Here is a 22,864-nt window from a genome sequence, read left to right on the forward strand (position 1 = left end):
AACAGAAATGCTTATGTTCTTTAAATACAATACTGAATGTTAGGCAGTGTGCGGCAAGCAAGCAATTTGTGAACATATATCAATATTTTATAAATATTTATATTCTGACCCACTAAGTCCAATTTGAAAAATTCATCCTAAGGAAACCAAATATAGATCCAAATGTTTACGTATAAAGATATTAATCAAAATAAAATTTAAAATTGAAGAAAAGTAACAATATAAACTACCAGCAACAGAGCAGTAATCAATAAACTATAATATATCCATAACAGAGAACGAAAGTTTTCAACAATTTCTCTTTCTTTGGAGGAGAGAGGTGGTACTCTAAGCCATTACACCCCTTCAGTCAAATCTCTCCTGTTCATCCATGTGACATATTGAGCTTCCCCTTTGAAGACAGGTTTTAATGACTAAAAAAACACTGAAAAAGACTATGAAGCCATGAACAGGACTGTTACAAATAAATTTTAATGAATTGAGTTTTGCTTAGAATGTTACATTAAATAAGAACAGGCAAGATACAAACTATATACAGCAAAATTTTAATAATGTCTGGCATCTATAATAGTTCCCTTGCATAAAATAGGTGTTCAATAAATATTTGTCTGGTGAATTAAATGTACATGTATATGCAACCCTCAGTGTTCACAGCAGCACTATTTACAACAGCCAAGACGTGGAAGCAACCTAAATGTTCATAAACAGATGAATGGATAAAGAAGATGTGGTATATATATACAATGGAATATTACTCAGCCATAAAAAAGAATGAAATAATGCCATTTGCAGCAACATGGATGGACCCAGAGATTATCATATTAAGTGAAGTAAGCCAGACAAAGACAAATATCATATGATATCACTCATATGTGATACAAATGAACTTATTTACAAAACAAATAGACTCAGACATAGAAAACAAACTTATGGTTACCAAAGGGGATGGGGGGTGGAGATAAATTAAGAATTTGGGATTAACATATACATACTACTACATATAAGATAAATAAGCAACAAGGACCTATTGTATAGCATAGCAAACTACATTCAATATCTTGTAATAACCTATAATGGAAAAAGAATCTGAAAAAGAATACATATACATTCAGAATATATATTCAGTTATATATATAACTGAATCACTTTGCTATACACCTGAAACCAACACAACATTGTAAATTAACTATACTTCAATTTATAAAAAGGTTAAAAAAAAAGAGGACCTGCATTAAAAAAAAAACCCTGTACAGGTATACGTACAATGTGTGTGTTCCATTTCTCAAAAAAGAAAGGAAATACCAAAAAATATGAAGTGATTGATTATAAATGGTGGCTTATGGGTTATGCTTTTATTCTTTTCTTAAATTTCCTATGAAAGTTAAGTTAAACTGGGAAAAATAAAAATTAGTTTTCAAAAACATGTTTAAAGAAATATGCATACAGCTACAGCAATGCACTGAACAAAAACCCAATTACTGCCTACAGTAATCCATGAAGGCCAGTAAAAGCTAGAGAAAGCCCTCAAACAACAAATTTCAATTTTAAAAAATCACATTGGTAAAGATAATATCTTTGATATATCAAGATTAACACTAGTAATAATAATTTACTAATGACTAAAACACCTTCCTTCAACTTTCCCTTAAAATACCCAACCAAAAGGCAAAATCTGGCAAAGCACTACGAACTGAAAAGCTCACAGTGAAAAGTTCAAAGCTCAGAAAGAACTTCACCATGCAACAGTGACAATGGGGCTGAAAGGAGAAGAAAATCCCTGGACTAAGCATGCTCACTGTCTGAATAAGGATAACATGGGAAATCCTGAAGACGACAGAGAAGGCAACAAAGCTATAGGTTTCAGGGAAATCAGAAGCGGGCCAAGAATTACATTCCCAGACAAATTCTCATCATATGTGAAGACAACAGATTCTAAAAAAATACACCGATTATATATCCTTCCCCAAAAAAGCTACTCCAAAACATACTGAAAGGTTAATAACACTTTTATTTCTAACGTGAGGTAATCATTTTACACTGAGGTTTACATAATACATAATAATTCAAGTATAATCATCATGAATATAACTCTAAATGAAATGTAAGGAGTCCAAAAAATTCCCCAAATATTAGAAATGCAAAGAGAACCCAATGTAAGTACAATCTTCCCAAAATAATAGAAATACGAAGAGAACCCAATGTAAGTATAATCATGGTACAAAACTATCAGTCTGATCTTAGCATGTTGATACGTGTATCTCCATCCATAATTAATACGGCTGAGTGGACATGCAGACACACCAAGACCGTACTCTAAAGGAAATTCAATTCTTTCAAAGCATCAATAAGAGATTTAGAAAAAGTGATCAGCTATAATGAAAAGCACAGTCAATTTCATAAAGTAGAAAATGTATAGGCCACAATCTGACCACAGGTAAGAAGACAGAGAGTGAGGGAAAACATAACATAATAGATTGTGAAGTACCATCTATATCAAAGAGTTACCCATGTTCTAAGATTTCAACTATATAAAGAAAAATAAGAACATGGAAAAAAATACTGGAAAGATATTTACCAAAGACTGCCAATGCACGGTTAAATAACATATACTTTTCTTCTTCTTTATGGTCCTGTACACTTTCCAAATGGCCCATCAGTATGTTTTTACTCTGATAATCAGGAAATAAAATTAATAAAATAAAAAGAATTTTAAATAAATTGATTTTTAGAAAAAGATGAAATCTGTAGAGACTATCATACATTTATTTCTGAATGTAATCTTTTTTCTTTCCTTCCCCATCACGCTCAAAACAATTTTTAAGTAAAAGTGAAAGACAATGAAGACAGAATCTAGATAATCTACTTCTTTCTAATTGCTTCTAATTATTAGTGTTTCAAATATGACAGTAACAATTAAACGCAATCTCAAAGCAGGGGTAGTAGACAGCAAGGCTTATCCATTGTCTGGGAGTGGTGTGGTAGCCTCCACAGAGAAGCGGGCAGCGAGGAATGGTTAGAGAGGCAATGAGGGAAACAGTTTATTCAGTGATGCTATATTGAGCCAGCTGGGCACAAGACAGGAAAAGGGTAACTCTTTAAGAGACCAGGAAACAGAGCCTGGTAGAGGGGAGTGACTGAGAAAGTAGGTTGGGGTGTCCTGATCAGAACAAGGAAGTTCCAAGGGCTGAGAAAAGGACCAAGTCCAAAGTGTCCATTTCAATGAGTGCCTTATTTAGAAAAGAGACCTGAGAACCAGGACACCAGCATGGTCAAAGGAGTAACAGCTGAGAAAAAAAAAAAAAATCACAGTAGATTTTAATATCCTTTGGGATAAAGGGAGGGAAATAATGAAAGCAAGTCAGGGTATAGTCACTGAGGATCATCTTGCAACTGAGTGGCTGCAACAACTCTAATGGGTCAAAGGTCATACAAGTATCAATAAACCTCAATGATATCAAAACAGACGAGGATGCTGAGTCAGTGTCCTGGGGCAAAACAATCAAAAATCAAAGTAAGAAAGAAAGGATATAATGCATGATAAAAGCTGGTCCCTTAATAAACAATCCAAAAAGGAAATTAAGAAAACAACTCCATTTATAATAGCACGCAAAAGAATAAAATACCTAACAATAACTTTAAACAAGGAGATAAAAGGTTTATCCACTGAAAACTACAAAACATTGCTAAAATTAAGGAAGACCTAAATAAATGGAAAGACATCCCATCTTCATGGATTGGAAGACTCACTATTACTAATGTTAAGGTCAAAATACTACCCAAATGGATATATCAGTGCAATCCCTATCAAAATTCTAACCCCTTTTTTTGCAGAAATGGAAAGGCAGATTCTCAAATTAATATGGAATTGCAAGTGGCCTCCAACAGCCTAAACAGTCTTGAAAAAGAACATAGTTGAGTCACACTTTCCAATTTCAAAACTTACCACAAAGCCACAGAAACCAAAACAGTGTGGTACTGGCATAGTGATAGACAGCTAAATTGATGAAATAGAACTGAGAGTGCACAAATAAGCCTATATATTCCTAGCCAACTGATTTTTAAAAAATAATTATTTATTTATTTATTTGGCTGCGCTGGGTTTTAGTTGTGGCACACAGGATCTTCAGTTGCGGCATCTTTAGTTGAGCCGTGTGGGATCTTTTTTTTTTTTTTTTTTTTTAGTTGCGGCATGTGGATTCTAGTTGCGGCATGAAGGATCTAGCTCCCTGACCAGGGATTGAACCCCTGCATTGGAAGCATGGAGCCTTAACCACTGGACCACCAGGCAAGTCCCTAGCCGACTGATTTCTGACAAGAGCGCCAAGACCACTTAATGGGGAAAGAACAGCCTCTTCAACAAATGGTGCTGGGACAACTGGATATCCACATGCAAAAAGAATGAAAATTAGACCCCTACCTCACACCATATACAAAAACTAATTCAAAATATAACAACATAAATATAAGACCTAAAACTATAAAACTCTTAGAAGAAAACAGGGATAAATTTTCATGACCTTGGATTTAGCAATGGATCCTTAGATATGTCACTAAAAGCAAGAGCAACAGAAGAAAACTAGATAAACTGGACTTCATAAAATTAGAACACTCCCTAACACCATACACAAAAATAAACTCAAAATGGATTAAAGACCTAAATGTAAGACCAGACACTGTAAAACTCTTAAAGGAAAGCATAGGAAGAACACTCTGTGACATAAATCACAGCAAGATCCTTTTTGACCCACCTCCTAGAGAAATGGAAATGAAAACAAAAGTAAACAAATGGGACCTAATGAAACTTAAAAGCTTTTGCACAGCAAAGGAAAACATAAACAAGACGAAAAGACAACCTTCAGAATGGGAGAAAATATTTGCAAACAAAGCAACTGACAAGGGATTAATCTCCAAAATTTACAAGCAGCTCATGCAGCTCAATATCAAAAAAACAAACAACCCAATCCAAAAATGGGCAGAAGAACTAAACAGACATTTCTCCACAGAAGATATACAGATTGCCAACAAACACATGAAAGGATGCTCAACATCACTAATCATTAGAGAAATGCAAATCTACAATGAGGTATCACCTCACACCAGTCAGAATGGCCATCATCAAAAAATCTACAAACAATAAATGCTGAAGAGGGTATGGAGAAAAGGGAACCCTCTTACACTGTTGGTGGGAATGTAAATTGATACAGCCACTATAGAGAACAGTATGGAGGTTCCTTAAAAAACTAAAAATAGAACTACCATATGCCCCAGCAATCCCACTACTCGGAATATACCCTGAGAAAACCATAATTCAAAGAGTCATGTACAACAATGTTCATTGCAGCTCTATTTACAATAGCCAGGACATGGAAGCAACCTCAGTATCCATCGACAGATGAATGGATAAAGAACATGTGGCACATATATACAATGGAATATTACTCAGCCATAAAAAGAAACGAAATTGAGTTATTTGTAGTGAGGTGGATGGACCTAGAGTCTGTCATACAGAGTGAAGTAAGTCAGAAAGAGAAAAACAAATACCACATGCTAACACACATATATGGAATCTAAAAAACAAAAAAGAAAATGGTTATGAAGAACCTAGGGGCTGGACAGGAATAAAGACGCAGACCTACTAGAATGGACTTGAGGACATGGGGAGGGGGAAGGGTAAGCTGGGACAAAGTGAGAGCGTGGCATGGACATATATACACTACCAAATGTAAAACAGATAGCTACTGGGAAGCAGCCACATAGCACAGGGAGATCAGCTTGGTGCTTTGTGACCACCTAGAGGGGTGGAATAGGGAGGGTGGGAGGGAGGGAGACGCAGAGGGAAGAGAGATGGTGATATATGTATATGTATAGATGATTCACTTTGTTTTAAAGCAGAAACTAACACACCATTGTAAAGCAATTATACTCCAATAAAGATGTTAAAAAATTTTAAAAAACCCTGCATATTGAAAGTCATTATCAAGGTGAAGACAACCTAGAAAATGGAGGAAAATATTGCAAGTTATGTATTTGATAAGGGTCTAGTATCCACAATATATAAAGAACTCTTACAACTCAACAGAAAGACAATTTAAAAATGGGCAAGGGACTTGAAAAGACATTTCTCCAAAGAAGACACACAAATAACCAACAAACACATGAACACCAGCAGTCATAAGGGAAATACAAACCAAAACCACAATGAGGTAAAACTTTATACTTACTAGGATAGCATTAATTAAAAAACAAACAAACAAGCAGAAAACAGCAAGTGTTAGCAAGGACATGGAAAAATTGGAACTTCTGTACATTGCTGGTGGGACTGCAAAACGGCTCAGCCACTGTAAGAAAGTTTGGTGGTTCCTCAAAAAGTTAAACATGGAATTACCACATGACCCACAATTCCACTCCTAGGTATATATCCAAAACTGAAAACAGGTACTTAAGTACTTAACACACATGTTCATAGAAGCATTATTCACAATAGTAAAGATGTGAAAACAGCCCAAATGTCCATCAACAGATGAATGAAGAAACAAACTGTGGTATATACATAGAAATGGAATACTATTCAGTCACAAAAAGGAGTGAAGTATTGATACATGCTACAATGTGAATGAACCCCCAAAACATTATGCTAAATAAAAGAAGCCGATAGAAAAGGTCTCATATTGTATTAGTCCATTTATATAAAATATCCAGGATAGATAAATCCACAGAAATAGAAAACAAATTGGTGGTTGCCAGAGGCTGGGGGAAGAGGGAGGTGAGAAAAAACTGCTTAACGGGTGAGGAGTTTTACTCTGGAGCAATGGAAATATTTTGGAACTACACAGGGTTGGTGGTCGCACAACATGGTATATGTACTCAATGTCACTGAATAATTTGTTCACTTTACAATGGTTAATTTTATGTCATGTGAATTTCACCCAATAAGTTATTATTTTTAAAGAAGAAAAGAAAAAAAGCTGACCCCTGCCCAATGAATGGGGAGGGAGTGTACTAAAACTGACTTCCAGTGACTAGAAAGTATTATGAGGAAAATATCACTCACAAGAAGAAAGCAGGTTTCAGTTAAGCTGAAGAGATAAAGCAGCAGTATGAAAGAGTCAGAGGAGACCTCAAAACAAAACTGGAGCTCTACAAGATAAAACTGAAAGGCCCAGCAGAACAGAGGACAGAGCTGGGGAACTAGAGTGGGTGGAAGGTAGAAAGGGGCTCTGCAGGAAAGCAGGCAGGAACAAGGGCGAACAGCCCTGGATTGAAGAGGTAGCATTTTGTTATTAGAATGTATAGAGGTTTTCTCTTCGAACCTAAGATGAAAAACATTTCAGTTCTTCGCCTATAATAATCAGACTTAAATTTCTCACTGCCAATTCCAGCAAAGTAGGAATGTTACTCTATTGTTAGAAAATATGACATTTATTCATAAGTTATTTTTAAACAACCCAAATTCCAAGCTGAGAATCCAAAGTTATTTCTGCAAAACTCTCAACAGCCATCAAGGAATATTCATTTTCCTCTAAACAATATTTAAAAAAGCTCAAGCCTAATTCAAGGCCTGTGTTCTATATGACCTGGCCTGTGTAGCTCAAGTTCAAATAACACAATAGTTTAAAAATTATTCTAAATGATTTTAAAAGTTAACTATTGGATTCCTAAGGCCACAACAATGGTCAATTAGTGTCAATGACCAAACCACCTCCCTTTAAAAAAGAGCCACCTTACAGCACAAAACAAAATACATTCCAGGAGCTGTTCACACGTCTGTCTTCCCCACTACCTTGCACCTCACAAGCAAGGCGGGGGTCTTAGGTTATTTGTAGGTACTCAAATGTTAGATGCATGAATGGCTAGCTGTAGATAAAAATCAACTACATCAAAGATAAACTTTAAGGGAAATGATGTTTTAAAGAAAACATCAGGAATCAGTTAAGGTAGAAAAACAAGTGATGTAGAAACAGAACTATAGCAGAGTTTTTGCTAATGAGCAGCTGAGTGACCTTTGGCAATCAATTATTTAACCACCTTCACCAGGCATCAATTTTCTCAACTATAAAACAAGGGAGTTAAACCAGATAAAGTTAAAGTCCCTCCTCAGCCCCAAAATTCTATTATTCTATGATATCATCCATGGTTTCCAAATGTCAGCCAAAACTCTATTATTCTATGATATCATCAATGGTTTCCAAATGCTAGTCAAAGCTTAAGTTAAAAATTTACTTAGTCAAAATAATCTTCTAGGTTCTGAGGACAGTGTGGTATACAAGCCAGAGGAAAAAAGCCAAAATCACTTACTACGTATGAAACCAGTAAATACTCTGTATTTTAATCAATGCTGAAATTAAATAAATACAGAGCTCTTACTTCAAATTTTCCTGGTTTATGGAAACTAACAAACTGAAATAAATACAATAAAGTAACAATTTGTCCATCAAAATCTCATAAACCTAGCTATAGTCGAATTATACCTAGAAAATTAGCTGAGACCTAATATTTAACTACATCATAAGAAGGGAATTTACAAATGTTAGACTATAGGAAAGGGGCATCCTATCTTCATAATTAAAAATGAAAAAGCACATAAATCTTCAATCCCCATAGCTGTTTAAACGATATTCTTGTAGATTAAATGAGATGTTTCATGTGATCTCTGCCCATTCAGATTTTCCTCCTACATTTATTTCTCCTGCAACCATAAATGTCTGGATAGAAGTGGGCTGAGAGTACACATGTACACACAGAGAGTATAAAAAGAATTAAAGTGAGCTTTTAAGAGAAAGAAGACATCAACAATGGAAGACAAAGTAAACATGCCCCTTCCCTCCACCCGCTTCCTACAGGCTGCCTCCTCATCCCATGCCTAAAACTGGCCTCCTCAAAGGAAAGGCAAGAGGTCCATCCTTTGGTCCCTAAGAAGTGGCTAGGGGGTCAGCACCAAGAAAGGGAACCTCCTGATCCTCTCAAAGAAAAGCCAGCATCTGCAATCACTGAGCACCTTTCCTCACTCTGCCACTTTAGGAAGAGTACATGATGTGTGATCAAAATCAGCAGCTCACTTAAAACAATCCACTGGAATGGTTATTAGTTGCCACTGCTTTAACAGATCAGGCTCCAGGATACAACTATTCCAGTACCAAGCATCTCCCCTCCCGTGTCTTCCATTTCAGTACATAACTTTGACTGTAATTCAGTGATCCCTGAAAATGGAAACCCAAAGCTCTCCATCACAAATGCTGTGCTCAGGTTTGCCTCTCTAGTACCTGTGATGATATGACCTTTGAGAGAAGTTGTGTGGAATCAAAGGGAGAGTGTGGTCACTTTTTTTTCTCTTCACGAGTATTGTCACTTTTGATTTCAAATGGATGACTCAAATAATACCGTCACCTTCCCCATCTGAAAATACTACAGCAGATGGATAAGAAATTATAAAGAGGGCTGACACTAAAACACAGGATCAGGGAACAAGATTTCACATCCAATTAATATAGCTGTCATCTTAAAAAAAAAATCCATAAAAGAATTCCCCCAAAGATGTGATTTGTACCACAACTGCAGAGATGTTAAAGGTGCTCCCCAATTCCTATGTAAGAATAGTAACAAAAACGTAACCCATAATCTCTAGCACTATAACATAAAATATGAAGCATGCCCTGCCATAGCATGAGAATGTTCTAGTATCTGGTAAAATGATACTCTGGAAACTAATTTATCATTGGTTCCTGCACTATTTAAAGAAGAAAATGATCTCACCAAGCTCATGCATGCATTGCAAGTACAGTTTGACATAACCACCATTCAATTTCTTTCATAGCCAACTCCTAATAGGAGCACACACTCTCAGTCAGCCGTGGAGGCCATTAGTAACTTAGAGTTGGCTATTATGGCCAGGGGCTCAAAGCACAATGGAGAACTCACAAACATCGTTTCTCCCTCCCAGCAACTCCAAGTGCTAACTTGGAGTCAGGTTCCAAAGCTACCTGAATTCTTTTCTAAGGCAAGTCACTTAGCTCTCCACTAGAAGTTAGTGCCATGAGACCAGGGATCTATATCTGCTTTATTCACCAAAACATGTCAAGCCCCTAAAATAAGGCCTATTGTACATTCAATAAGTAATTGCTCAGCGAGTGATAAATGTTGCTACCCAAGGCAATCAACCAGGTGATGTCTAAGTGACCTCTCTTTCTAACATTCTATGATTTGAGTTTTTATCCAAAAACATACAAATCCCCCACCAATAACTAAAATAAATTATTTTGAGGATTATGTAGCATTTTCATATACATTATGGCAATATGATAACAGACATCCTGCTATACATCTCATATATGAGGAAACCAACACTCAGAAACATTAATTACTTGCCTACCCACATATAACAGAAGGAGGAGATGGACTTAAAACTCAAATATGCAGATTCCATATCCAATATTTTCTCACACCATGTTAGCTAGTATAAACCCACATTTGTGCACATGTGCACGCATGCGTAGGTATACAACCTTAGTGCTTTTTCTTGAAATTAAACTAAATTCTCTCCTTTAACAAATAATCTAAGGAGTTAAACAACTTTAGAAAAGATGCAAACAATCAAAAAGATAATCCTTGGCCATTTCCACTTATGGACAAGATAGAATAACAGGACAAGATTAACCCTCTCATCTGAAATTATCAAAAAACAGACAAAGTATATGAGAGTTCAGAAAGACAAAGACAGCTAGAGTACGTAGGACAAAGTACCAGAGAACAGAGAGTTACACAGAGAGAGAATTTCCAAGATCTGCAGAGGGTTGCCCCTCGAGCCTTCAGCTGAGTACTGATCATGCATAAGGAAGCCACACAAGGGCAGAGAAAAAATAAAAGGTTAACAGTGCATAGCACTTCATACATTTTGGAATATCACCTATTCCCACCAGCCAGACTGGAAAACCTCATGAGTCACAGGTCAAAGTACACGGAAGGGTCTTGACTCAGTAGTGGGGAATAATTGGACCTACACTGAGCACTGCTCCTGTCTTATCTAACAAGTCTTAAAAGCAAGACCTGAAAAGATCAAACTGCTTCCAAGTAACTTAACTGGTCCCAGAACAAAATGTAAGAATAATTACAGGAATACAAAAATATCCAGCACCCAACAGGGTAAAATTCATAATGTCTGCCATCTAGTCAAAAACTACCAGGCATGTAAAAAAGCAAAGTAAGTAGATAGACAGACAGATGACAGATCAACTGAAACCAACCCAGAACTGGCAGATGTTAGAATCAGCAGACATTAAAACAACTATTGTAACTGTACCCCACAAAAAGTTAAGTAGAGACATGGAAGATATAAAAAGACCCAAATCAAATTTCTAGAGATGAAAACTACAATGTACGAGATGAAAAAATACACTGGCTAGGATTAACAGCAGGTTAGCATTTCAGAAGGAAAGATTAGAAATTGTTTTCTGGTTTTTAATTATTTTTCCGGAATCTCTCTTGAATATTTTACATCCTTCAACTGTAGTGTGGACCAGCAGTCTGCTGAGAGACAGCTATGTGCGAAGCCATGAGGTAGCCTTAATCAGTAGGGAAACTATAGAACATGATGGGTACAGTGATACAGATGTGTTTGTACATGGTATAGAGCTATGGAAGCCAAGATGGGGGGCACCTTACCCAGAGGGGGGGTTCAGGGGACAGAGACTTGGGAAAATCAGGCAACTTCAAAGGAAATAAGCTATTAAAACTAATTTATTTAAACTTACATTCATAAGTTCAGGCCAATCCCCTTTTGGATAATAACTTAGCGGGCAATGGGAAATGATCAAGAGAATGATGACCCCAGTAAGGCACAAGATAGTGAATCCAAAAAAAACAAAAAGAAAATATGATTCATTCATTTATTCATTCACTGAACTTTTACTGAATATCCTACTATATGCCAGGTACTGATTTAGGTGCTGGGCATACAGAGTGGAACAATATAAAAGGTCTCTACTCAAACAGAATTAGCCTTCCTACAGAGTGAGATGGAAACAACAAAAGTATCAGGTACTTTAAAGAAAACAGGATGGGGGCTTCCCTGGTGGCACAGTGGTTTAGAATCCGCCTGCCAATGCAGGGGACATGGGTTCAAGGCCTGGTCCGGGAAGATCTCACATGCTGCGGAGCAACTAAGCCCATGCACCACGACTACTGAGCCTGCACTCTAGAGCCCGTGAGCCATAACTACTGAGCCTGTGTGCCACAACTACTGAAGCCCGTGTGCCTAGAGCCCGTGCTCTGAAACAAGAGAAGCCACCTCAATGATAAGCCTGCGCACCGCAACGAAGAGTAGCCCCTGCTCACCACAACTAGAGAAAGGCCGCACGCAACAACGAAGACCAATGTAGCCACAAATTAATTAATTAAAAAAAAAAAAGGAAAAGAAAACAGGGTGACAGAACAGAGTGGCACTGAGGGTCAACCCTAGGAAGGCAAGGCTCTCTGAGGAAGTAACATTAAGCTAAGATCTAGAAGGCTCTAGCCACGTAAAGATCTAGGAAAAGTACATAAGGCAGAGCAACCATCGAATGCAGACCCTAGGGTGAAAAAAGCTTGGCACCAAAGGAACTAAACGGTGGTATGGTGGGGAGCAGGGACAAGGGAAGAAACAGGTGGCAGGCAAGAGTCTCTACATAAACATTCATTTAGAAATCAGGAAGATCTAAGCCTAGATATTTGGTATTTCTGAATTACTATTAATTTCTTAGGTGTGATAATAGTTATTACAAAATTTTAAAGAATTCCTATCTTTTAGAGATACATATCAAAAAATTTTTTACAAAATTTTATGTCTGAGTTTGCTTCAAAATAATCCAAGCAGAAGATGAGGGGGAGTAGGACAAGGGAGCAGATTGGGGAGTGGAGAAGTATAGACCAAACAGAACTGGCCATGAGCTGATAATTGTTGAAGCAGGATGATGGATACACAGAGGTTCATTATACTATTCTGTCTACTTTTGAATGTTTGAAATTTTACATAATAAATACATTTTTAAAAGCAAACATTTAAAATATAAGGAAAGGTATTAATAAATATAAATGCCCCCCTTCACAGGGGACTTATTAGGGCTGCAAAATTATTCTATATGATACTATACTGGATGCATTTGTCAAAACCCATATAACTACAACAGAATAAACCTTAATGTATGCAAATTTTTTTTTTTTAATTCAGGCGGCAGGGGGAGTTGGATGAAGGTAATCAAAGAGTACAAACTTTCAGTTATAAGATAAATAAGTACTAGGGATATAATGTACATGATAAAGATAATTAACACTGCTGTATGTTATATATGAACACTGTTAAGAGAGGAAATCTAATAAGAGTTCTCATCACAAGGAATGAAATTTTTTTTCTCTTTAATATTTTATCTATATGAGATGATGGTGTTCACTAAACCGACTGTGGTTAATTATTTCATGATGTATGTAAGTCAAATCATTATGCTGGACACCTTAAACTTACACAGTGCTTTATGTCAATTAAATCTCAATAAAACTAGAAGGAAAGAAAATCACGTAGGCGGTCAAAGAATCCTAGGATGAAATATAGAATGTTAATAGATGCCCCCTTCCAGAACCAGCTTTTGAGGGATTCAGGTGTACCCATAAGCTTTCATCAGGGGGCCCTGTAAGGTCCTCAAAGTCTAAGAACCCCCATCACAGTGTGCAAAACTTAATATGTGTGGGATCCACACCCTTGTCTAGGAAAAGGCCCTAAGGCTTTCACAAAATAAGGTTGAGAACCACTGATATTTCTCTTGCCAGCAACTTCCTAGCTGAAAAGTGAGTTGCCATTGCTCTTAAACCTAATGGTAATATCTCACTGCCATCATTTGCCTACCCTGCAAGGACATTACTACACAGCCATTACCACAAGTAAATAATTTACCACCAGTGAATTTTACAACTCTGAAAGAAAGTCGTGACAAGTACCCAAAAAAAAGGAAAGGTGGCAAATTATGTCTGTCTCCTTCACAGTATCACCTTATTGGGACTTCCTTGTGGCGCGGTGGTTAAGAATCCTCCTGCCAATGCAGGGGACACGGGTTTGAGCCCTGGGCCGGGACGATCCCACATGCCACAGAGCAACTAAGCCCATGCGCCAAACTACTGAGCCTGCTCTCTACAGCACGCGAGCCACAACTACTGAGCCCACGTGCCACAACTACTGAAGCCTGCGCACCTAAAGCCCATGCTCTGCAACAAGAGAAGCCACCACAATGAGAAGCCTGCGCACCATAATGAAGAGTAGCCCCCGCTCGCCACAACTAGAGAAAGCCCGTGTTCAGCAACAAAGACCCAACGTGGCCAAAAATAAATAAATAAATTTATTATTTTTTTAAAATCACCTTGTTAAAATACTATATTTCATTTAATCTAAAATGCACCATTATTTTTTGTGCCACTAAGATGCCACTAAGAAAGAAAAAGAGCTGTCAATTAACTGATGATTCACCATTGATTGTGAAATGGTTCCAATTTCAGAGATGTTCAAATGTGAAAAAGCCGTACATCTTACAATTCATGCAACATGCCATTCAAAAATCTCACTGGCTGGGCCCCATCTCAGATCTCCTAAACAAATTGCTCAGAGTAGGTATAGGAATCTGTACTTTGTTTAAGCCCCTCAGATGATCTAGTTAGATAAAGACTGAACTGTTAACTTTCAGAGGCAGCAGAGTAGAGAAGGCATGCACTTTAGAGTCATATAGCCCTAGACATCTCTGTGACCTCCAGCAAATTCTGTAATTTCCCAGAGCCTCAGCTTTATCTATAGATAAATGCCAATGCCATCTACTTCCAGTGGTTGATAAAATAAAATATGTGAAATAGTTGACACAGAGCAAGACATTTATATAAGAACATGTTCATTATTTATGAACAAGACACAACATATCTGTCTTATGAACAAGAATGGGACCTATTAAATTACTTTTCAGAAATATTCTACCATTCAGCACTGTCACTTGCTGGGCATAGTTAAGTAAAATCAATTAATAAGTGTTTATTACTTAATTCAGCAATACACACTTTTGTTCTGGCACACCACATTTTTAGAGGTCCTACATAAATGAAAGCTGCTTAATAATATCTTGATTAGAAAACATTGTACTTGATGTACAATAACACAAAAAAGCACACTTTTAAGCATAATATAATTTCAGAGTAGCTAATGGCTCTACTTCATGTCAAGTTTTTGTTTTGTTTTGTTTTAGTATGTATAGCTGGCAAGTTTTTTCAGAACACTGGCATAACTGTGTTAAAACCCCACAAGTAATGCTGTGGAACTTCTCAATTTGTGATGCTCAAAAAAATACCCACATGTTTCATTTGTTTCTAAAATGATCCTTAAAATCCAAACAGTGTTCCAGGCAGCACCTTCAGAACTGACTAGTCAACTCAGGATATGACTCATAGGGGACAGGTTAGCCATAACTGGACAGAGTTCTCCCACATGTGTAGCACGAAGAAGGAAAAAAAAACCTCAAAACCCACAATTGCACAATGTCTCAGTCTTGTTCTCCCAGTGAAGAACACATGGATTCAAATTAATGCTGCATCAATGCCACCAACCCTACCCAAATGCCCAGGATTAAGAGTGTGCTGCAAGGTGCTAACCCACCTCCACCAGCACCCACCTCCTCAAAGTCTGGGCAGTGGCAGGATATGCCAGACACCAGCAGAGAGGACACCCTCACTGCCCTCCCCCAAACACTTGCCCTGAGGTTGAAGAGGAAGAGAGGTGCTGGGAGGAAAGGAACAAGTGGCTCATCTCATCTTTCTTTTTCCTCAACCATTTCCCAAAGAGTCCTTCAGTTCAGCTGCCCAAATGTGAAACTCAGATTCCTCTGTGACTCCTCCCTCTTCTTTAGCCCTGAGGTGTCCTCCACTAAGTCTTCGCCAAACTCCCAGAAAATTCCTCACAAATCCATCCCACTCCCCCTCAACTGTCCTAGTTGATTCCTCTTACCAGCACAAGGCTGACTCTGTCCCATTTCCCAGATCCAGCTTTTCAGTCTTCAAGCCACCCTTTTCACTGGGGCCGAAGCTGTCTTTTCTAGAACCCAGTCCTATCTGTATACTCTCCTTTCCTAAGTTCAACAGTTCCTCATTACCTATAAAATAAACTTCAAATTCCTAACCTAACTGCAACCTACCTCCCAGCTTTATATTCTGCCACTCCCTGGTTTTGCCAAATTTTCTCACCTTAGCCTACTCCTTGAATTCACACAAATTTGCTTCCATACAGCTATGGATTTGTTCGTGCTATTTTCTCTGCCTGACATGAAATGCTCCCCTTTTCTGTCTTTCAAGTTCATCCTTCAAGATGAGGCTCAAATGTCTCCTTTCCTGGAACACATTCCTGAAAGCCCCTAAGCCTCTCCACTCCCCCTCCTTCTACAGTCAAAAGTAATCATTCCCACAAAAACTTGTATCAATCAGCAGTATAACTCTTAATCTCAGTGTTATAGTTGTAGATACAACTGTTAGTCTCCCCTACGAAATTTTGAGTTCTTCAAGAAAAGGAATTCAGTAATTTTGAATTGCCATTTTCTACCACAATATATGGTACTTGGTTGGGCTTCAAAAATTTTTACTGGACTGATTTGGGGAGCAATGATCTCAACTAGTATTGAACTGATTTTAAAAAAGATGTGAACAACACTTAACTCTTTCAGAGGATATTTATTTTAACGGAGAGGCAAGTTATCCAAAGTGAATTTCTAATTGGTATGAGGCGGAGTCTATTCTCAGAAGTCCCCCTGACTCCTACAGATTCCCTATCACCACCATCACCGCTGCCATGACCAGTTTATATCATACCCCCCACCCATCAGCATCTTATTCCCACACCCCCTAGTACTGCCCCAGCCACAGACTGATTTCACCAGCTCTGGACTTCCAGGGAACTCAGCTATTAGAATTATCAAGTAGATAGAGAACAGGAGAGAATGCAGATAATAATCAAGACCACAGATGAGCACATGTGGCAGCAGGCTTGCCGATTCTAGTCCTTAAGCATTTTGGTTAATCACAGCTCCTCCAGAGCTGACAAAGAGGCAATATGGATTCCAGACTGAGTCAAGACCTGGCCCTCTATTCACTGCCCAAAGGGCCCCAGATCAGTCTTCATCAGTAAAATGGAGAAATGCATGCCTACACTGCAGCCTAAGCAGGGCCTGGGGACACAGGGATGCCACAAAAAACGTCTGAGGCTTTTGGAGTCTCTATACCGATGGACTTCTATCAAGACTGCATGCCCTACTACCAAGGAATGAGCTAGTTACATACTTCCTGCACATCTGTTTCCTCATCTATGTTATGGAAGTAACAATACACACCCAAAACAGGGATTACCTTTGTACCTAACACAGGCAAGATTGCCACACGTCAGCAGCATTCTAAATTCAAGTGTCAACCATTTCTGTGACCACCACCACTACTCTTCCTAATACTGTTAGTACCAAAAAACTACACATCACCAGCTCTTCAATAGTCAAAGCCCAACCATTTACACACTGTAGAATGACCACTTGCCTTTACCCCCATCCTCCTAGGAATTCTCTAAAATGACAGTAATGAAATCACAAAGACATTAAACCACAAACACAGAAAGGCAAAGAAGACAATGCAACATATATTTCAACAAACTTTTGCAAGATGGAAAGCAGTTGAAGGAGTGGTCACTGCCTCTCAGAACCTCTGGAGGGACTCAGCCCTGGATGCAACAAGGGCCACCAAAGGCTGGCTTGAGGCTCTGGCCTGTCAAAGGGGGAGCCTCTGATGAGGGGCATTCAAAGCAGTTGGGCCCCCAGGTCCAGCAAGAGACCCAAAGTTTTTCTGAAAAAACTGAACCACAGAGGCTGGTGTACCACCAAGCACACCAGAGGCAGCAGACTGCAGGTGTCTTCTCTGCAGACACTGATCAGTCCCAAAGAAGCTGTGAAGGTGCTGATATGTGTGTGTGCGGGGGGGCTCCCAATGAAATGTTCACCCACATTCCAAGGGAGGCCAATAGACCACCCACCTACCCACCCACAAGCTTGCCCTCCCCTAATCAACTTTTCAGCATCTCACTCTTAATTACAGACAGCCAAGGATCAACAGATACTATCTAAATGAACAGAAAAAGAACTCTGAAATGAACAGGCACATTGGAGGAAGCAGAAGAAATATTTTAAAAATGTTAAACATACAGAAAAAATTAAAAACAACAAACACATGCCTCAAAGATAAGTGAAGATAATACATCCATAAAATTAGAATAAAATGAAATGGAAATGGAAACAGAAAACAAAGAGTTCTAAAATTTAAAATCATCATTAAAATTTTAAAAATAAAAGAGCTTGGAAGACAAAATTAAGAAAATTTCCCCCTCTTCCCACCTCCAAACATAGAGATATAAATAAGAGGCAACATACGTTGAGTATCTGAAGATCAATTCCAGAAGATTCAATAACCAAACCAATAGATATCTCAGAAACAAACAAAACAAGTGATGGGTAGGAAATTATCAGAAGTAACAGACATTTTTGAAAACTGAAGGATATGAGTCTCTAGATTGAAAGGGCTCACTAAGACTAGAGGGATCACAAACAGAAGGAAGGACCCACACCTGAAGCTGATAAAATTACAGAATTTTTTTAAAGACAAAGACCCTAAGCTCAAAAAACAGAAAACAAACAAACAACAACAACCAAACAAAAAAAAAAAAGAAAAAAACACACAAGGAAAAAAAGGAATCAGAATGATTTTGGATTTTTCATCAGAAACCCTTAAAGCCAGAAAACTGTAAAAATGCCACCAAAAATCAGGAAAATATTTTTTTTTCTGTCTAATATTCTAAATTCAGCCAAATCACCTATAAAGCATGAGGATAGGATAGACACCTTCAGACATATAAGGCTTCAAATTATTTACCTCCCATGCAACCCTTCTCAGTAAGCTACTGAGGATATACTTTAGCAAAATGAAGCAAACAAAGAAAAAGGAAGACAGAAGATCCAGGAAACAGAGGCTCCAAGACAGGAGAGAAGGGTACAGTATGTGCAGGAAAAATAATCCCACTGTCCAGATTGGAAGAAGAGGATGGAATGCTCCAAAGCAGGGAGTCTCTAAGAGGAAACCAAGTGAAAGTGATAGATGATTTGATGTGTTACCTGGAAAAAAAATATCAAAAGGCATTTAACATATTTCTTCGAGTGTATGAGAGATTGTAGCCATAGATACAGAAAAGACTCAAAAAGTTTATAGTTTATTTGCTCCAGGAAAAACAATAACATACAGGAGAAGAAAACATAACCATGGGTCACTATTTAACTCACAAGTGAGTTTATATATGTGTGTGTGTGTGTACGTATACGTACATGTATACATATAATAATGTATAATAAAAATTTACAATATAAATATATACACAATAATCTAAATACAGACTGCTGCTTTTACTAAAAATGATGTAACTATATTGGGGGGTTTGGGCAAGAGAAGAGGACAACTGCTCAGTTATGATACTAGGAAGTGAAATGCTTATTCTACATTGATTTCAAAATATGAAAAGTAAAAAAAAACAGGGAAAAAAAAAAAAAAAAGAGCTAGCTTGGGATAGTAGCTTCCACTAGAAAGTAGGGCCCGGAGGATAAAAAGGCCAAAGGCAGAAGACTGCTGTTTTTTCATTTGAGGTCTTTTAGCACTATTTGATTTCTTTTTTTAACTATGTGCATATATGAATTGGATTAAAACAACTTATTCTCATGTCAAGAACAATCAGTTCAATTTATAAAGATGTCACTACCAACTTTATTTATAAGTTTCATACTTGGAATTGCAAATTAATTGTCTTACAAATATTATAAAGTGATGGTTAGTTTCCCAAGTCAGCTTTCAGAAGGCATTTAACCCATAATGATACAAAAACATGGTACAAAGTATTTCAAGTAGTCTTAAACACCATAAGCATAAGAGTTCCTGTGGGAAACTGCATTCTGAGAAATCAGTATGCCTGGTATACATCTCAGCCCCACCCAATTGTTCTTCCCCAGCCAGGGGCAGCTAAAAAATAAAGTCAGAATAGATGAGGAAGATGGAAGGAAGGAGAGGACCTGGATCTGGCAGGATGGAGAGTCAAGAGACCCACTGTAACAGGTCAACTCTGTTTGCATTAGAGAAAATACTACTGAAGGTTCCCCTTGTCCCAGAGGTGGACCAAGGTTGATCAGTGAGGAAATCCTCCCTCCCCTCTTCCCAACAGCTCACTCCTGGGCACAAACTGGATGCTCATCAATCAGGTAACAAATACATCATTTCAAGTATTAATTAGCAATGACTCCTTTTCCACCATGCCATAATCAAACTCCTATATAAATATCTTTATTTCATTCAATGAAATTTGAAACTTGTTGTGGCCTATGTCAACACTATGTTTGATTATTTTTAAAAAAAGATTATTAAATGTGTGACCTTGAGCAAGTTCAAGTCTCACTTTCCTCATCTCTAAAAGAGGAATAATGATATCCACCTCACTGGGTCACAAGAAAATTAGAGGAAATAATGTGTATAAAACATGTAGGAGGAAGTATATGGCAGGCACTCAATCAATGTCAGCCTCTGGTTGTGCCATGTCCCCTACCTCAATTGGTTTCTTATATGTAAACAAAGTCACAAATTATATACACGCTTTTAACCAAAAAACCTTTACAAAACCATGCATAATACATTAATATTTTTAAAATTAATGTTATGAGTCAATTTATAAGCATTCATTATTTTTCCTAAACCTTAGTCTTGTTTCAAGTACTAATCCAATTTGCTGTTTTAACTTAGCTAAATTAAATTCAGCTAATTCCACCAGACTAAAAAGAGGATTATAGACTGGCAGGACATTACAAAAACACAGCATTCTTTGGTTAAAGGGGACAAACCCGTACATGTAACAATGTCTAAACAGCCTGCTTAAAAGCAGTTCCATTTTAACACTGAGTGGACTTCAGCAGACCTCAAGAAAGTCTTATAACAAAAAAAATTGAATAAAATGACAGCTAATGGATGCTTAAAAGAATAATTTTCCCCCTCAAACACTTAGACGCACCACAAATCTGAGATGAAATAAAAATGAAAAAAAAATGTGGTTTTCTGGCCCATAATACACAAAAGAAAGTGAATGTATAGCTATCTGCAACTACCAAAGACTTCCCATTTGGGGCCATTTCTATCAGAACTTCCTCTAAGGGGTCATTTCCAGAATCCACAAAGTCACATTTTTCTAATTAATTCCCCAATGACAAAGCTAATTAGGTAGCACAGAACCACCAACTGACCCAAAGCCAAGTTCTCCTTTTCTTACAAGGTATTCTAAGTAGAAGAGTGGCCCAGAAATTCAGAATCAGTCCAAACTCCAACACAAGAACCAAAAAGGTACTGAAAAAGCTAAAAGGTCGGCTACCTGGAGATTCATTCACTGTTGTAAAGTACGCTTATCGGTCCCAAGATTTGGAGACTGTCACGAACATGTAGTGCCCTTATAACCAATCTCTGTCTCTCATTTAAAAACAAAACAAAACAAAAAACTACGATAACCAGAAAGTATGAGCACCGTAGTGTGGCCTCTACTGGGGCATCAAAACCACAGCAGATTTAACCTAAATAAAACGTGGATTTCGAGTATCCAAAATCCAGGGCCCTAGAGTGACACGTTGAGGAAAGGTCAAAGAAACTTGGAGCGGCAGAGAAGAAGAGTCTGCCTCTAGGGAATAAGGCGAAAGGCTAAAGAGGCTGTAAGCAGGCTGGAACGGGGTAGATCGCCGGGGGCCGAGGGGTCCCCGGGTCTTTCCGCGACGTGCGGGGGAGGCCGGAAGGCTGGCCCAGGGCGGGGGCCGGGCAGGGACCACACCTCCCGGCCAGCAAGGCAGGCAAAGGCCGGGGCCCAGAGGCGACCCGGGGCGCTGGGGCCTGCCCGCCCGCGGTCCAGGTCGTGCGGACTGGGCCGCCGGCGGCCGGAAGCACCGGGGCCCGACCCTACCTGCCCACCCCGGCGCAGGCGGCCCCACTCACCGATAAGCCGGCGCACCTCATCCTCGCTCAGGTAGAGGCTTACGCTGGGCCCGGCAGACGCGGGAGGCAGCGCCGGCGGCCTCGGGGCAGGGGCGGCGGCGGCGCCTGGTGCGAGCAGCAGCGGCAGCAGCGCGAGCAGGAGCAGCAGCGGCGGCGGCGGGGCCCTCAGGCCGCGGGTCCACGGGAGGTGGCCCCGGCCCGGCGGCCCCGGCCGCGCCGTCCTGCGCATGGCCACCGCCGCCGCCGCCGAGGAGAAGCGTGGGCCGCCCGCCGCGCCGCCGCCGCCCACCCCCGGCCCCGAGCCCCTCACAGCCCCGAGCCGGGGGCGGCCGCCCAGCTCATCGCGCCGCCGGCCCGTGGCACCCTGCCGCCGCTTCAGACCGCCGGAGCGCGCCGCCGCCGCCGCCGCCTCCTCGGCCGCATCTTCCGCTGCGGGAGGCGGGCCGCGGTGGCGCGCGTGCGCGCGCCGCCGCCGCCTCGAGAGCGCGCACGCACGCACCGCCTCCTCCGTGCGGGCCCGAGCCCGGCGAGTAGCGCTTTGGGTTTCCAGGTTCTCTGAAGGCGAGGGGCTCCCCGGTCACCCTGTAAAGGAGCCCGTCCCCGCCCCACGTTGTCACCAACCTGATGTTTGCTTGTCTATTGTCTGTACCACACACACCCCCGCCCGGGATGGAGGGTCCAGGCAGGCAGGCCCGGGCAGCGCCTGCAGCCGAGTAGGCTTCCAGATTCAGGGAAATGCTTGGATGCGGCCGCTCTGATGGCAAAAGAGAAACATGCTTTTTATTTG

At 39.5% G+C, this 22,864-nt stretch overlaps 1 protein-coding gene across 2 annotated transcripts in view; it reads right to left on the reverse strand.

Moving 5' to 3' along the window:
* Positions 1–22,493, reverse strand: part of RYK (receptor like tyrosine kinase) — a 100,145-nt gene extending 77,652 nt beyond the window's left edge. For both annotated transcript variants that reach the window (XM_060011294.1, XM_060011293.1), the window contains exon 1: positions 22,078–22,493. In XM_060011294.1, the coding sequence (XP_059867277.1) occupies positions 22,078–22,306 (229 nt within the window). In that variant the 5' untranslated portion in view covers positions 22,307–22,493. The remainder of the gene's footprint in view (positions 1–22,077) is intronic.
* Positions 22,494–22,864: the final 371 nt, after the last annotated feature.

Source organism: Delphinus delphis, chromosome 4, assembly GCF_949987515.2.
Source record: "Delphinus delphis chromosome 4, mDelDel1.2, whole genome shotgun sequence".
Classification (NCBI taxonomy): domain Eukaryota; kingdom Metazoa; phylum Chordata; class Mammalia; order Artiodactyla; family Delphinidae; genus Delphinus; species Delphinus delphis.